The 18,059-nt window shown below is 39.4% G+C and overlaps 1 protein-coding gene across 1 annotated transcript in view; it reads left to right on the top strand.

Annotated features, from left to right (window-relative positions):
* Positions 1 to 18,059, top strand: part of MTMR8 (myotubularin related protein 8) — a 73,148-nt gene that overhangs the window by 47,909 nt on the left and 7,180 nt on the right. The window contains exons 11-12 of the mRNA XM_037046000.1: positions 5,358 to 5,558; positions 7,520 to 7,648. Coding sequence (XP_036901895.1) covers positions 5,358 to 5,558; positions 7,520 to 7,648 — 330 coding nt within the window. The remainder of the gene's footprint in view (positions 1 to 5,357; positions 5,559 to 7,519; positions 7,649 to 18,059) is intronic.

Genomic DNA, 18,059 nt, shown 5'->3' with positions numbered 1-18,059 from the left:
ATCATCTCACAACCAAAGCATTGTGGGTTTGATTCTTGGTCAGGGCACATGCCTAGGCTGCAGGTTCAGCCTCTGGTTGGGGCATGTTTGAAAGGCATTCAGTCGATGTTTCTACCTCACATCGATGTTTCTCTCCCGTTCTTTCTCCTTCCCTTCTCTTCTCTCTCTAAAATCAGAAAGCATGTCCTCTCATGAGGATAAAGCAAAGAAAAGATTAGTTAAAGCTATAACTAAGAACACTTCTTTTATGGAGACTGGATGGAAGGACAGGCAGTGTAAGAAGTAACTGTGTGAGTGTCAGAGACAGAAGTTAGATATTTTTTTCTTTTTTTCCCTTTATTTTTAAATATATTTTATTCATTATACCATTACAATTGTTCTATTGCCCCCCTTCATTCCCCTCCACCCACACACTCCCTCCCCCACCATTCTCCCCCCTTAGTTTATAATCACATGTCTCAAGTTCTTTAGATTCTATATTTCCCCCACTATTCTTGCCATCCTCCCTATCTATTTTCTACCTACTGTCTCTGCTATTTTCTGTACCTTCTCCCCATTCTCCTCTTCCCACTCCCCTGTTGCTAACCCTCCATGTGTTCTTCATTTCTATGGTTCCACTCCTGATCTAGCTGTCCTCTTGGTTTGCTTTTGTTTTAGGTGTGGTTGTTAATAACTGTGAGTTTGCTGTCCTTTCACTGTCGATATTTTTCATCTTCTTTTTCTTATATAAGTCCCTTTAACATTTCATATAATAAGGGCTTGGTGATGATGAACTCCTTGAATTTGACCTTATCTGAGAAGCACTTTATCTGTCCTTCCATTATAAATGAAAGCTTTGCTGGATAAAGCAATCTTGGCTGTAGGTCTTTGGATTTCATGACTTGGAATACTTCTTTCCAGCCCCTTCTTGCCTGTAAGGTCTCTTTTGAGAAATTCACTGACAGTCAGATGGGAACTCCTTTGTAGGTGACTGTCCCCTTATCTCTTGCTGCTTGTAGGATTCTCTCCTTCATTTGAATCTTGGCTAATGTAATTATGATGTGCCTTGGTGTGTTTTGGATCCAACTTCTTGGATCCCTTCTTGGGTCCAACTTCTTTGGGACTCTCTGAGCTTCCTGGATTTCCTGGAAGCCTATTTCCTTTGCCAGACTGGGGAAGTTCTTCTTTATTACTTGTTCAAATAAGTTTTCTACTCGTGGCTGTTCCTCTTCCCCTTCTGGTACCCCTATAATTTCAATGTTGGAATGTTTAAAGATGTCAGGATGTCTCCTCAATTTTTTGAATTCTCATTTCTTCATTCTTTTCTGTTTGGTTGTTTCTTTCTTCCTTCTGGTCCACTCCCTTGATTTGGGTCCCAGTTTCCTTTCCATCACTATTGGTTCCCTGTGCATTTCCCTGCATTTCAATTAGTTTAGCCTTCATATGTTCCTCTAATTTGTGACTATAATCAACCAGTTCTGTGAGCATCNGTCACCATCTTGGGATTCCTAAAAGTTCCATCTCTGAACTAATGTTTTGTAAGCAAAGTTTGACGAGACAATGGAGTCTGTAGTGAGCACAGGAGACACGCAGAAGAAAGGATGAGACTTTGTATGTTTGTATTTTCTTTTTTTAAAAAAAAGGTTTTATTTATTTATTTATTTTCTAAAGAGAGGGGAAGGGAAGGAGAAAGAAAGATCAATGTGTGGTTGCCTCTTGTGCACCCCCTACTGGGGCCCTGGCCTGCAACCCAGGCATGTACCCTGACTGGGAATCGAACCAGTGATACTTTGTTTTTTAGGCTGGCACTCAATCCACTGAGCCACACCAGCCAGGGCTACCTTTGTATTTTCAGTGGCACTTTTTACCTACCTTTTGAATAAGGGACCTCCCACTTTCATTTAACACTAGGCCCAGCAAATTATGTAGCTGGTCCTGCCTATTAATGACAGTGGGCAAGGACCAAGGATGGGCCTGTCTTGGTGGTTCTTAGCATCATTGGAGAAAGGAATCTGAAATGCGATGCTTCCAGGCAAAAGGGAGAGGATTGGTTTCCTATTGCTGCTATAACAAATGATTGTGAATGTATCTTACATTTCCAGATGTTAGAAGTGCTAAAATCTTATATTTCTGGATGTCAGAAGTGTTAAAATAAAGTGCTAAAGTCAGCAAGGCTGCATGTTCCTTCTGGAGGTTCTGGGGGAAAATCCAAGTCCTTGCCTTTTCCAGCTTCTAGAAGCTGCCTGCATTCCTTGGCTTGTGGGTGCATTGCTCTGACCCACGTTCATGGGCATGTCTCTTTCTCTTATTCTGATGTTGCTGCCTCCCTCTTTTCCCTTTTGAGGGCCTTTGTGATGACAGTGGGCCTGCCCAGAGAATCCAGGATAATCTTTCCATCTCAAGATCTTTAATTTAACTGTACCAGCAGAGACCCCTTTGCCATGTAAAGTACCTATTTACAGGTTTCAGAGATTAGGACATGGATATCTTCATGGGGGGGGGGCAATATTCTGGCCACTAGACAAAGCTATTTGTTTTCCAGGTTAAATCTTTAAACATCTACCCAGGGTCCATCAGGTTTTGGGGGTTCTGAAGCTTATACAATTTTAACAGCCTTTCAAAAAATTAGAATTTAAAAAAAATATTATATTTATTTATTTATAGAGAGGGGAAGAAAGGAGAAAGAGAGAGCAAGAAATATCAATGTGTGGTTTCCTCTCACATGGCCCCCACTAGGGACCTGGCCTGCAACCTATTGATTCCCTGACTGGGAATCAAACCAGCAACCCTTTGGTTTGCAGCTCAATCCACGCTCAATCCACTGAGCTCTGCCAGCCAGGGCCAGAAATTTTGTCATTAAAGTAAATATTACTTTAGAATGAAAAAGAAATAACAAGATATTAGATTGAGGTCCTTGTCTTCTGAGGCCTCTTTTGGCAGTTATCAGTAATGATGACAAGCACCTTGGTCCTTTCCCCACCTAGAACACTCTCCATTCCCAGCAACCCCTTTGCAGGCGAGGCCCTGAATGGGCCACGTTAATTGGTCAACTGCCTGTCTAGCCACCAAAGGGAGAGGGTTATCTCCTGCTGATTTGTCCTCACTGGCTGGAGCCAGCCTTGGAAGGGGTGGGTGTTTCCTGAGGAATGAGAGAAGGAAAGAAGGAACTGGAAAATACACAACAGCTTTCATGATAAGCTTTCATTTATAATGGAAGGACAGATAAAGTGCTTCTCAGACAAGATCAAGTTCAAGGAGTTCATCATCACCAAGCCCTTATTATATGAAATGTTAAAGGGACTTATCTAAGAAAAAAAGATAAAAATATGAACAGTGAAAGGACAGCAAACTCACAGTTATTAACAACCACACCTAAAACAAAAGCAAACTAAGAGGACAGCTAGATCAGGAGCAGAACCATAGAAATGGAGATCACATGGAGGGTTAGCAACAGGGGAGTGGGAGGAGGAGAAGAGGGGAGAAGATACAGAAAATAAGTAGCATAGATGGTAGGTAGAAAATAGATAGGGGGATGGCAAGAATAGTGGGGAAAATATAGAATCTAAAGAACTTGAGACTCGTCATAAACTAAAGGGGGGGGATGGTGGGGGAGGGGTATACAGGGTGGAGGGCAATGAAGGGGGAAATAGGACAACTGTAATGGCATAATCAATAAAATATATTTTAAAAAAGAATGTACATAAAGATTATTGGGGATCAATTATGTTGTAGGTGAGTATGGAGACTTTGTTTTAAATGGCATCAGTTTGCATGGTTTTATAATATTCTCAAGCAGCATTCATCAGTCAGGGTTTGGGAGTAGAGAACATAGCTTCTTAGGTTCATCTATAGTTTCATTTGAAATGAGAATAATGTCAAGAAAGACCAGAAAGTTGAAGAAAATGGGGAGAGAATAGTTGTTGGAGCAGATCATAGAGCATAGGCTGGATAAGGAAGACAGGGAAGCCAGCAAGAATCTGGCAGGTTGAGAGGTCCAGAGATGAGGACTGGAGGAGGTAATATGAGAAGCCTTTGGAAATACATTATAGGGTGGTCAGAGTAGGATATTGAGATTAAAATTGCAAAGTGGAGTATGAACCTCTAGATAACTTTAAGAACCAGCCTATGGCCATGGATATGGAGGGTTGATAGTGGGGCAGAGGAAGACTTTGGTGAAGGTAATTGGATTTGAGGTAGTTAAGGAACCTGCTAAGTCAGTGTAGGTCATCTGCGTGGACCCCAAAGATAAGACTTAAGACAGGAGTCAGATTCTTCAGGAAACATGGGGGAGTGACCCAGAGATTGGTATAAGACAATAGTGAGGAAGGGGAAGGTAGTGTAAACTCAACAGCATGACCCATAATGGAAGTGTTTTTTAGAGAGTGAAAACAATAGTAGAAAACAGTGGTAGAAGCAAGGAGAAAGTTGATCCCACCTCTGCCCTGTTTCAGGATTATGCTTTCTGAGAGGGGAATGATGAGCATTCTCCATTTGATTTGGGCCCCAGGAAGAGATGGTGTCCTTGGTGAGACATATTTAAGTTAAATAAGAAGGTGGAACATACAGTGTAAAATATGAGGATGCCATGTTTGTTTTCAGTGGATAGTAGAGTTGGTAAAGAGGGCATCACAGGAGAGGAAACATTAAACAATTCTAGGGTGGGGTTTGTTCATTCATATAAGTGTTTATTTTCTATTCCGTGCCAAGAACTGTACTATAAACAACATAGTTATGGTCCTTGTTCACATAGAGTTAAATGTGGCTGTTAAAATTAAATTAATTAAAATTAAATACTACAATAAAAATTCACTTCTTGCCATGGCTGGCATAGCTCAGTGGATTGAGCACGGGCCTGCGAACCAGAGTATCGTGGTTCAATTCCCAGTCAGGACACATGCCTGGGTTGCATGCCAGATCCCCAAGTAGGGGGTGCACAAGAGGCAGCCACACATTGATGTTTCTCTCCCTCTCTTTCTCCCTTCCTCTCTCTCTAAAGATAAGCAAATCTTTAAAAAAATTCTGTTCCTCAATCATACTAGACACATTTTAAGTGCTTAATGAGTTAGTGACTACCATATTGGACAACACAGATATGGGACATTTCTATCATTGCAGAAAAGTTCAGTTTTAAAGATGGTGTAAGAGGAAATTGAATAGGTGACCAAAGGGCTTACAGTCGATGACAGTGAAGGAATGCCAGTAGTTAAGAGGTCTGTTGCTTGGGTTTAACAAGCTTTGAGATTCCACATGACATTTGGCCTGAGATGTTTCTTTCCCAATGCCAACAGAGACAAAAGGTGCCCTCATTATAGCCTATTCCAATAATGTAACACCTGATGTTAACCACTGTCTTTTTTATCTTTATATGTATCTCTCAGGTGTGGCCATCTGCATGGGGACTCTAGAGAAGTATCTCCTGTCTTCACCCAGTTCCTAGACTGTATCTGGCAATTGATGGAACAATTTCCTTGTGCCTTTGAGTTTAATGAAATCTTCCTGCTGGAGATCCATGACCATGTTTTTTCCTGCCAGTTTGGGAACTTCCTTGGAAACTGCCAGAAGGATCGGGAAGATAGGAGGTAAATTCAGTTTGTGAGAAAACACTGAATAGGGAGATGGGGTGAGTACAAAAGGAATATGCTAACACCCTGAATTTAAGACAGAAGTTCAGGAAAGGGGGATAGCATGATAAAAAGAACTTTTGAAGCATAAAGCACTCAGTGTTTGCATGGGGATTCCTCAGAACCTCAGATTGCTCCTCTGTTAGCGGTAATACCTACCTTTCAGAGAAATCACATAATGGTAGCTCATTAGCCAATTCTAGCTCAATAGGCATGTGTTGTTTAGTGCGTGGTGTATTTTTTAAACTGTGAGTTAGTTGTCAACATTTAAATATCAGGATATTTCTCATAAAAATCCATTTATTTTAGGATTTTTGTCCTAAATAGAAAAGCCATTGTGCCAAGATATTCTTCTGCAACCAGACCTTTCTTAAACTCTCTCCCCAGGTGCTTTTAGACACATTAGTTCTGTCTAGGAATTAAAACTCAAGATCTATTTCATATTCTTTTTTCCACTCTCTTAAAATGAAGCTAATATAGCCTAGACCCCATTCCCCACACAAATGTGAATCTCTGTGTAAAATACAGAAGTTGAACATTTTAACACATATTAAAATAGTGATTACTTAGCCCTGGCTGGTGTAGTTCAGTGGATTGAGCGCGGGCCTGCGAACCACATGATCGCGGTTCGATTCCCAGTCAGGGCACATGCCTGGGTTGCAGGCCAGTTCCCAGCAGGGGACTCACGAGAGGCAACCATACATTGATATTTCTCTCCCTCTCTCCTTCCCTTCCCCTCTAAAAATAAATAAATAAAATCTTTAAAAAAATAGTGATTACTTAAAGCAGACAGAAGTATCATTCACTCATAAAAGGAAAAGCATGGGCTCTAGAATCAGAGAGACCTGGGTTCAAATTTTGGCTCTGTTACCCTCTAGCTATATTAACTTTAAAAAATTAATTTTGGGTCTTATTTTCTCATTACTAATTTGGAGATAAAATCTCACAAAAAATGAATGAGGGTATTTACATACAGTCTGAAACAGTATTTGACACATAGTAAATAATAAATATTAACTACCTTACCTCTGCAAGATTTTTTTCTATTTTTACCCAAAAACAAAGAAAGATATACAGGGTCCTTGGCCTTCCTGGAATGGTCTGTAAAAGTTACAAGACTACAATTCTAGGTCCTACCACCCCTACCACTCCTCTTTGCTCTCTCCCTTGAGATGATATGTGCAAATGGCCTCTGACCGCATGGTCATGCAGCAGCTCTCATGGGCGACCAGTGGATCCCACGCTTTCTCAGTTGTTAACTAAGGGGCTTCCTTGCTTGAAAAGCAAGGTCCCATGGTCTCGACTAAGGTATAAGAGTTAGTCTTACAATATAAATATCACAGTCTTTAGGTGTTCACCTAGGATAGCTTACAAGTATTTGCTAATATAAATTACCAACTGTCTTTCACCATTTTATAAACCTTCTAAGAGGAAGAGAAGCTGGCTTGAAATGAAATGAAATATAGAAGAACCAGAAATTCACCCTCTAAGCTATCTGTTAACTTACCAGAATTTTAAAAACTATTCCAGATTTTTTTGAAACTGGAAAGGTGATCAGTTCATAGAGTCCTGGATTTAGAAGAGAAGAGACCTGAGAGGTCACATTATATGAATGAGAAGACAGGCCCAGAGAAAGCTAGGGTCATTCCTAAGATCACATAGCTACCCCACAGCAGAGGCTCTCTGATATGGAACGTTAACTTCTTGCTCATTTAAAAATGAGTAAATTGAAGTCCAAAAAGTTCATTATTCAATCAATGCTCATTAGCCCCTTACTACCATTTTCCTTCTGTCATGTCCTATCCCTCTCCCTTGAGTTGGGTTACTTATTAGTAACATTTGGCTGATTATCTTGTTCAACAGGACTATTGAGTTTACTGACTTGCTGCTTTTAATTTGGGGGCTTTTTTTTTTTACAGAGTCTATTTGAAAACCCATTGTGTGTGGCCTTTCTTGGCTCAGAGGAAACCAGACTTCAAGAACCCTCTCTACAAAGGCTTAAATATGTATGGGATGCTTGATCCTAGTACTATGCCCTGCAACATTCAGTAAGTTCCTGAGCCGTCCCCTCCTTTTTAACAGCAGGCCTCAGGGCCTCAGCTTCTTTGACTCTCCTTGTGTAGCTGCCATTGTCTCCACAAGTCGATGTGGAGTAGACACTCTCCCCACAGCACCCATTCCTTCCTGGCCCCCAAAACAAAGTCACCCTCCTTTTGGTTTTCAGGGTTTTACTGTTACTCATATAGGGAAATAAACAAGAAATAATAGTTCATTTGTAGTAATACAACCAGTCAGGATGTTGCTTCCATCCTTAGTCTATCCGTGTATCTTGCTCTTCTTTCCCATCTTTTCCTCCAACATAGAGAAGGAAAAACAGAGAAATAGAAAGGGTTGGTATTGTTTCCTATACTTTTCCAAAAGAGTATAAATACAGGCTGTTGTGTTCACTGACCACAACTGAATGGAGTATAAGACAGAGCTGGATATGTTTATTATCTCTAATAGTTTATTTTGTGTATTCCTTAGGATTTTGCATATATAAGATTTTGTCATTTCTGAATAGATATTGTTTTACTTCGTCCTTTCCAATATGGATGCTTTTAATTGCCAAATGGCCCTCATTAGACCTTCTCGAAGTTTTTTTTTAAAGATTCCCACTATGGTTTCTTTGATCAATTGGTTATTTAAGAGTGTGTTACTTAATTTCCACATATTTGTGAGTTCTCCTACTTTCCTTTTGTAATTGTAATTAATTTCTAATCTTATTCTACTGTTGTCAGAGAACATACTTGGCATGATTTCAATCTTTTAAAATGTATTACATCTTGTTTTAAGACCTAATATAAGTTATATCCTGGAGAATATAAATAAAACCTATTTTTAAATGATGTGTTATTTGAGAAGAATATATATTCTTTTGTTGTTAGGTATACTGTTTTATTGTGTCTGTTAGTTCAAATTGATATATAATGTTGTTCAAGTCCTCTATTTTCTTACTGATCTTTTTTCTGTTCATTATGGAAAGTGGAATATTGAAGTCTCCAGCTAATACTGTAAAACTGTATATTTTTCCCTTCAGTTCCATCAACTATTTCTCCTTTTGATTCCATCAATTTTTCCTTCATATATATTTTGGGATTTATTATTAGGTGCATATGTGTTTATAATTATATATTCTTGATGCATCGACCCTTTTATGAATATGTAATATCTTTATTTGTCTTTTGTAACAATTTGACTTAAAGTCTACTTTATCTTCATTTTATCTTCATTAACATAGCCACACCAGCTCTCTTTTGGTTACTGTTACATGGAATATCTTTTTCTGTCCATTGACCTTTTTTTTAAAGATTTTATTTATTTATCTTTAGAGGGGAAGGAGAGGAGAGAGGGAGAGAAACATCAATGTATGGTTGCCTTTCGTGCGTCCCCTGCTGGGAGTTGGCCTGCAACCCAGGCATGTGCCCTGACTGGGAATCGAACCTCCATTGACCTTTTTCACTTTGAATCTAAAGTCAGTTTCTTGAAGATAGCATGGAGTTAGATCATGTTTTTGTAAAAGGCGAAAGATTCATGAGATCTGAAGAGAAACCAGAGTATAGAGATCATGTTTTTGTTAACCCATTTTGCAAACTTTGCCTTTTAATTGGACAATTTACTCTATTTATATTTAAAATAATTCCTGATAAGAAGTGACTTCTGCCACTTCGTTTCTTATTTTCTATGTATTTTATATCTTTTTTTAAAAGTGTTTATTTATTTATTTATTTTTCGAGAGAGAGGGGAAGGGAGGGAGAAAGGGAGAGAAACATCAATGTGAGGGAGAAATATCAATTGGTAGCCCCTCACATGCGTCCTGACTTCTTGCACACACCCCAGCCTGGGACGGAATGCAACCCAGGCATGTGCACTGACCAGGAATCAAACCAGCGAACTTTTGCTTTGTGGGACAGTACCCGACCAGCTGAGCCACACCAGCCAGGGCATGTATCATATCTTTTCTGTTCCTTAATTTTTCCATTACTGTCGGAAAATGTATTAAATCAATATTTAAGTATATCATTTTAATTCCTTTCTCTTTCCTTTTCTGTATATTTATTAGTTACTATTTGTCATCCTGGTAATTACAATTAACATCCTACATTCATAACTATCTAGTTTCTATTAATACCAACTTTACTTCAATTGTATGCAAAATCTTATATTCCCATACAGCTTCATTCCCCCTTTATATTATTGTCTTCACAAATTACACCTTATACATTGTGTGCCCATTAACATATACCTATAATTACTGTTTTGAAATTTTTTAAAGAGGAATTACAAATCAAAACTATAATATTGCTGGCTTGTGTATTTATCTAATTAGTCATTTCTGTTGCTATACTTTATTTCTTTGTATGGCTTATAATTACTGTATAGTGTCTTTTAATTTCAGCCTAAAGATCACTTATTTTGTTTTGTTTTGTTTTGTTTTGTTTTGTAGAGCATGTGTACTAATGATTAGCTCCTTTGGTCCCTGTTTATTTGGCAATATCTTAATTTCTCCTTTATTTTTTTAAATTTTTATATATATATTTTATTGATTATACCATTACAGTTGTTCTTCTATTCCCCCCTTCCCTTCCCCTCTAAAGATAAATAAATAATTTTTTTTTAAAAAAGAAGAACAAAGGTGGAGGAAGCATGCTACCTATATCAAACTATACTATAGGGCCATAGTAATCAAAACAGCTTGGTACTGGCATAAAAACAGACATATAGATCAATGGAACATAATAGAGAGCCCAGAAATAAAACCACACCTTCCTAATCAATTAATATTTGATAGAGGAAGCAAGCACATACAATGGACTAAAGATAGTTTATTCAATAAATGGTGTTGGAAAAATTGGACAGATACACGCAGAAAAATGAAACTAGATTACCTTCTTATACCACACACAAGAATAAANTTTGCTGGATAAAGCAATCTTGGCTGTAGGTCTTTGGATTTCATGACTTGGAATACTTCTTTCCAGCCCCTTCTTGCCTGTAAGGTCTCTTTTGAGAAATCCGCTGACAGTCTGATGGGTACTCCTTTGTAGGTGACTGTCCCCTTATCCCTTGCTGCTTCTAGGATTCTCTCCTTCATTTTAATCTTGGCTAATGTAATTATGATGTGCCTTGGTGTGTTCCTCCTTGGGTCCAACTTCTTTGGGACTCTCTGAGCTTCCTGGATTTCCTGGAAGTCTATTTCCTTTGCCAGACTGGGGAAGTTCTCCTTTATTATTTGTTCAAATAAGTTTTCCACTCGTGGCTGTTTCTTTCCCCCTTCTGGTACCCCTATAATTCAGATGTTGGAACTTTTAAAGATGTCCTGGAGGTTCCTAAGCCTCTCCTCATTTTTTTGAATTCTCATTTCTTCATTCTTTTCTGGTTGGATGTTTTGGTCTTCCTTCTGGTCCATTCCATTGATTTGAGTCCCAGTTTCCTTTCCATCACTATTGGTTTCCTGTGCATTTCCCTTCATTTCAATCAGTTTAGCCTTCATATGTTCCTCTAATTTGTGATTATAATCAACCAGTTCTGTGAGCATCCTGATGACCAGTGTTTTGAACTGTGCATCTGAGAGGCTGGCTATTTCTTGATTGCTTAGAGTTACTGGCTCTGGGGCTTTAAGTTCTTCTTGAGCCATATTTTGGACTGTTTGTGCCTGTTATGTATCAGGATCAGAGCCCTAGGTGTTCACCAGGGCAGGGTAACTCAGTTGCTGGGTTGTGATGCTGTACGTGGGGGCCGGGTCAAAGAGGAGCAATGGCGGTCCCGTCTGCCACCTCCCACCACTGCCGCCGCAGCTGCCACCATCACCGGAGTCCACGCGTTTCTTCCCACTGTACTCGAATGTGCCACCGCCATCAGCGCTCCACCACTGGGTTCGTCCACTGAGGCCTGCGTGATCCGTCTCACTGTGCATGAGTGTACGACCGCAGTCAGTCTGCCCCACACCCCGACTGGGTCCGGGCTGCCTGCATGCCTTGGTTGGGGGATCTTTCCTGCCCGACCCTGCTCCGCTGCTGGCTCTGCCCCTCTTACCTGTCCCGGTTGAACAGTTCGTTTTTTCGGACTTCCGTATAATTCAATTTTCTGTTCTTTGGCTGTGTCTTTGTTCTCCAAACCTTTGTTGTATTGAAACTTGGTTGTGGGAGAAGGCACAGTGTTTCCACCTATGCCTCCATCTTGGCAGAAGTCCTTAATTTCTCCTTTATTTTTGAAGGATAGTTCTGCCAGACATAATTCTTGGTTGACAGGTGGTTTTTTCTTTTAGCCCTTTAAATATGTGATTCCCACTGCCTTCTGGCTATGGTGATTTCCAATGAGAAGTCAGCTGTTAATCTTATTGAGGATCCCTTGTGTGTGGTGGGTAGATTCTCCCTTGTTGCTTTCAAGATCCTGTCTTTTGATGTTTGATTCATCCTACTTGGAGTTTCTTAAGGTTTTTAGATGTTTAGGTGCATATCTTTCATCAAATATTCAAAGGCCATTATATCTTTCAATATTCTTTCCCCCCCTTTCTATCTCTTCTGTCCTTCTGGGGCTACCATTATGTGTGTGTTACTGTGCTGGATAGTTTCCCACACGGCCCTCAGTCTGTTCACTTTTCATCATTGTTTTTCCTTTCTACCCCTTAGAGGGGGCAATCTGAATAGACCTCTCTTCCAGTTAATTATTCTGCCTGCTCAAATTGATTGTTGAATTCCTCTAGTTACCTTTTTTATTTCACTTATTGTACTTCTTATCTCCACAATTTCTATTTGGTTTCTTTTTATAATTTCTCTCTTTATTGATACTTGTCACTTGGTGAAATTTCATTTTCCTGGTTTTCTTTAGTTCTTTGAGCATATTTAAGAGAATGGGTTTAAAGTATTTGCTTAATAAGACTAATGTCTGGGCTTACTCATGAACAATTTTTGTTATTTTTTCCCATGAATGGGTGATATTTTTTTGTTTTCCTCCATGCCTCTTATTTTTTTCTGTTGAAAACTGGGCAGTTGGAATATTACAATGTGATATTCTGGAAATCAGACCCCTCCCTTTAAGGTTTGTTGCTGTCTGTCATGGGTTGTACAATAGTCATCTGATTAGTGACTTTTCAAAACTATTTTTGTCAAGACTATATTCTTTGACATGTGTGGTGACTGGATCTTTTTTCCATTAGCTAAATGGTCAGCTAGTGATTTGACAGACATATCCTTAAGTGTCATAAAATAAAAGTAATTTTCAGTCTTTGCTGATTGGCTCTGTGTTGGTGTGCACCTTCAATGCTTAGCCAGGCCATTTATAACTCTCCCTTAGGCTTCACTTCCTGTGGTACAGAGCCTAAAAGTCAGCAATAGGCGAAAGCTTAGAATCTTTTTCGGTCTTTTCTGAGCATGTATCTAGCCTTAGGCATATATACCTGGCCTTCTACATACCTTGTTATATACAGGAATATTTCAGTGCCCTCATTTTCCCATGTACAGGTATTGTCTTCCCAAACCTCTTTCTTCCAAGACTTTTCAGTATGTCTGCTGCTTGCCCCATCTATTATCCCTTGCCTCAGCTGACTTTGTTTAGTACATTTGCCTTTAAATTCTTTTGACCTTGTCTGGAAGGCCACCCCAGTCCTGATAAAGTTCTGAGTAGGGCAAAACAAGCTCCTGAGCCCATGCATTGGGGGATACTAGAGAAGTCAAAATACACAACCACAATATTTTGATAAAAAGGTCTGTATTGTCCCCTCTGGCACCAGAAAGCCACATTGTTAATGTAAACTGCCATTCCCAAAGCCACGACTGGGTTAGGGAGTGAAAGCCAGCAGGCAGGTAAGTCAAAATGTTATAACACATTCTTATAGAAATGTATCAGCTTTAGTGTGCATTGGCATTCTCCTGGTTGTTACAAGTTTTTAATTAGATTCTGAACTTTCAAAAAAGTTTTGATTATACTGTTTTAGCTCTTAATTCTAGGTATTTGATGCATTCAGACCCAATATTTGTATATGGTGTAATGTAAGTGTCCAACTTCATTCTTTTGCATATAGATATCTCATTTTTTCAGCACCACTTGTTAAAAAGACTGTCCTTATCCCCTCTGAATGATCTTGGTATACTTATCAAGAATTATTTAACCATATATGTGATTGTTTACTTCCAAGCTTTCTATTTCTGTTTCATTGGTCAGTTAGTCTCTCTTTATGTTAGCATCTACACTGTTTTGATTCTTATGGTTTTCTAATAAGTTTCAAAGTCAGGAAGTGCTAGGCTTCCAACTTTGTTCATCTTGTTTGAGATTGTTTTAGCTATTTGGGGTTGCTTGAGATTCCATATACATTTTAGCATGGGAATTTTTTATTTCTGTAAAAACTGCCAATGGGATATTACAGCAATTACATTGTATCTATAAATCATTTGGATAATATTGACATCTTAAAATATTCTTTTAATTTATGAAAAATAAATATCTTTTCCTACTTATTTGTATCTACCTTAATTGATTTCAGCAGCATTTTACAGTTTTCTGTGTACAAGTCTTTTGCCTCCTTGGTTAAGTGTACTCCTAAATATTTTATTGTTTTTGATGGGATTATAAATAGAATCATTTTCTGAAATTCATTTGAGATGATAATTGTTAATGAATAGAAACACAGTAGATTTTTGTGTTGTTTTGAATACTGAAACTTTGCTGAATTTAAACTTTTTTGTGTATGGATTCTGGGTTTTCTACATATAAGCTCATGCTACATGCAAACAAAGATGATTTTACTTATCCCTTTCCGATTTGGAAGCCTTTATTTATTTTCCTTGCCTAATTGCTTTGGATAGGACCACCAGTCCTGTATAAAACAAAGTGGCAAGAATAAGCACCCTTGCCTTGTTCCTTATCTTGAAATGCTTTCAGTCTTTCATCTTTCATATATGACCTTTACTACATTGAGATACTCTCCCTCTATTCTAGTATATACATTGAGTATTTTTTATCATGAAAGGGTGTTGAATTTTGTCACATTTTTTTCTGATTATCATGTGTTTTTTCCCAATTATTGTTAATGCAGTATATTACATTGATTATTTTTGCATATGTTAATTCATTCTTGCCTAGGAATAAATCTCACTTGGGTAAAGATTATATTCTTTATTTTTCTTTTCTTTTTATTTATTTTTAAAAATTACATTTATTGATTTATGCTATTACAGTTGTCCTAATTTTTCCTTCTTGGGCTCCCTCCAGCCAGCATCCCCAACTTCCTCAGGCAATTCCCCCACTTTCTTCATGTCCATGGGTCATGCATATAAGTTCTTTGGCTCCTTCATTTCCTATACTGTGCTTTACATCCACATGGCTATTCTGTAGCTACCAATTTATACTTCTTAACCCTCTTTCTCACGTCTTCACCTGTTCTCCCATATACTCCTTCAATCTGGCAACCATCAAAACACTCTGTATCCATGGTTCTGTCTCTGTTCTTCTTGTTTGCTTAGTTTGTTTGTTTAGACTCAATTGTTGATAGGCATGTATTTATTGCCATTTTATTGTTCATAGTTTTGATCTTCATTTTCTTAAATAAGTCCCTTTAACATTTCATATAATAATGGTTTGGTGATGATGAAATCCTTTAGTTTTTTTCTTGTCTGGGGAGCTCTTTATCTGCCCTTCAAGTCTAAAGGATAGCTCTCCTGGGTAGAGCAATCTTGGCTGTAGGACCCTGTTTTTCACAACTTTGAATATTTCTTGCCAATTCTTTCTAGACTGCAAAGTTATGGGCACTTCCCTGTATGTAACTAATGGCTTTTCTCTTGCTGCTTTTAAGATTCTCTCTTTATCTTTAAACTTTGCCATTTTAATTATGGTGTGTGTTGGGGTGGGCCTCTTTCCATTCTTCTTGTCTGGGATTCTGTGTTTCCTGGACTTACATGTCTATTTCCTTCATCAAAATAGGGAAGTTTCATTTCATTATTTTTTAAAATAAATTTCCAATTTCTTGCTCTTTCTCTTCTCATTCTGGCACCCATATGATGTGAATGTTGGAACTCTTTCAACTTTAAAATTTTTTTAAGTATTTTATTTATTTTTTCGAGAGGGGAAGGGAGAAGGAAAGAGAGGGAGAGAAAGATCAATGTGTGGTTGCCTCTCGTGCACCCCACACTGGGGACCTGGCTGGCAACCCAGGCATGTTCCCTAGCCTGGGAATCAAACCAGCAGCCCTTTGATTCACAGGCCAGCACTCAATTGCTGAGCCATACTATCCAGGGCAGTTGTGGGAACTCTTGAAGTTGTCCCAGAGGCTGCTTAATACTATTCCAATTTTTTTTGTTTCTTTATTTTTAGAGAAGGGAAAAGAGAAGGAGAGAAACATCAATGTGTGGTTGCCTCTTGCATGCCCCCTACTGGGGACGTGGCCTGCAATCCTAGCATGTGTCCTAGATTGGGAATCAAACCTGTGACCTTTGGTTTGCAGGCCAGCATTCAATCCACTGAGCCACAACAGTCATGACCCTCATTTGGGGGGATTCTTTTTTCTTTTTGTTGTTCTAATTGGCTGTTTTTTGCTTCCCTAGGTTTCAAATCATTGATTTGATTCTTGGCTTCATCCACTCTACTGTTTCCCTGTAAATTGTTCTTTATTTCAATTATTGTATCCTTCATTTCTGACTGGATCTTTTTATGCTGCTGATATCCTCACTAAGTTCTTTGAGCATCCTTATTACCAGTGTTTTGTGCTTTGCATCTGATAGATTGCTTATCTCCATCTTGTTTAGCTCTTTTTCTGGAGTTTTGGTCTGTTCTTTCATTTGGGCCACGTTTCGTTGTCTCCTTGTTTTGGCAGCCTCCCTGTGTTTTTTCTATGTATTAGTTGGAACTGCTATAACTCCATGTCTTGGTAGCATGGCCTAATGTAGTAGGTGTGTCCTGCAGTGCCCAGTGGCACAGCCTTCCCTATTACCCATCTCAAGCTGGGTACTTGAAATGTGCCCTTTGTGTGGGCTGAGTACACCTTCCTCTTGTAGTTTAGCCTTGGTTGCTGTTGGTAGATCAATGGGAGGGATTTACCCAGACCAGTTAGGGGCAAGGACTGGCTGTGGCCACTGACCATCAACTTCCACCCACCATGGAGAATCAGCTGTGCAGGGGCAGGGTGGTGGAGTTCCACTTGTGTTCTTCCTGGGAGCACCCTGCTTGAGTTACAAAGCAATCTACAGATGACTGCTACTTGTGCTGGGCTTGGAGGTTCCCAGGTGAATTCAAGCTGTGAACCTAGGCTGGCTTCTACTAGTGCCGGGGCTGGGGCCACTTAGCAAGAGGTGTGGGGGCTGAGGGTTCATTGAGGCCAGCTATAGCTTGTTTGAGAGAATTTAGGAAGTTGTGAAGCATGAGCCAAGACCAGCCATTCATATGGAAAAGAAACTGTTCACAGCTTGGGTGGGCCCATAATTTGGGTGGGCTGGAGCCTCAAGGAATCTTCAAGGTGGGGCAAACAGTGTTAGCCAGGTCAATGGAGCCTCAGATATGCCACCTACCTGCCAGCTCTGTGGCCCTGTGGGGAAAGGGTTTAGAACCTCTGCCCACCTTTCTGGAGGGAGAAAGCTGCCCCTAGTGCTCCCCTTGATGCCAGACATTTCATTTCAGTTCCTCCCTGTGTGCCACTGATACCTTTCAAGCTTCTTCACCAGTGCTGGGGCTCAGAGGGAGTGAGTCTGAGTAAGTTCATGTGTGGGTTCTTTAAGAGGAACTGCTTGGGACTTCAGAAGTTTTTGCACTAACTCAATCCCTGCTGGTTTTGAAGACAGAAGTTGTGGGGACTCACCTTCCTGGCACTGGAACCCTGCGCTGTGGGGCCTGGTTTCGGGCTTGAACTCCTCGTTCCCAAGATATCCCTCCTGAATTTTTATCTAGTACATGTGGGTATGGGATGAGCCAGTTTTTCATTTCCGCCCCTCCCACCATTCTGAATGGATGTGGTTTCTTTACTTCCATAGTTGTTGGACTCCCATTCAACTTGCTTTATGCCAGTTCTGAGTGATGGCTCTTCTATAGTTTAGTTGTATTTTGGATGTCGTTGTGCAAGGAGGCAAGCCATGATTACCTATGTTGCCATCTTTCTGGAAGTCTCACTGTTAATCTTTTAATGGCTCTCTCATATTTAAGAAGTCACTTTTCTTTTGCTACTGTCAAGATTCTCTCTTTGTCTTTGAGAAACTGTTTCATTTTAATGTGTTTTGGTGGGGATCTATTTGGATTTATCTTACTTGAAAATTGCTGAGCTTCCTATACTCTATATTAATTTTTGTCCTTAAATTTAGGAAGTTTTCGGCCATTATTTCTTCAGATAGCCCCTACACCCTTTCCCATTCCTCTTCCCTTTCTGAGACTCCTATTATGCCTGTATTGGTATAATTCATATTGTCCATGATTCTCTTAGGCTCTGTTTACTTTCTTTTT

This window comes from Sturnira hondurensis, unplaced genomic scaffold (genome assembly GCF_014824575.4).
Source record: "Sturnira hondurensis isolate 20B ecotype Veracruz unplaced genomic scaffold, ASM1482457v3 Scaffold0004711, whole genome shotgun sequence".
Lineage (NCBI taxonomy): Eukaryota > Metazoa > Chordata > Mammalia > Chiroptera > Phyllostomidae > Sturnira > Sturnira hondurensis.
The sequence above is the reverse complement of the archived record's forward strand: the minus strand, read 5'-3'. Positions and strand labels throughout refer to the sequence as shown.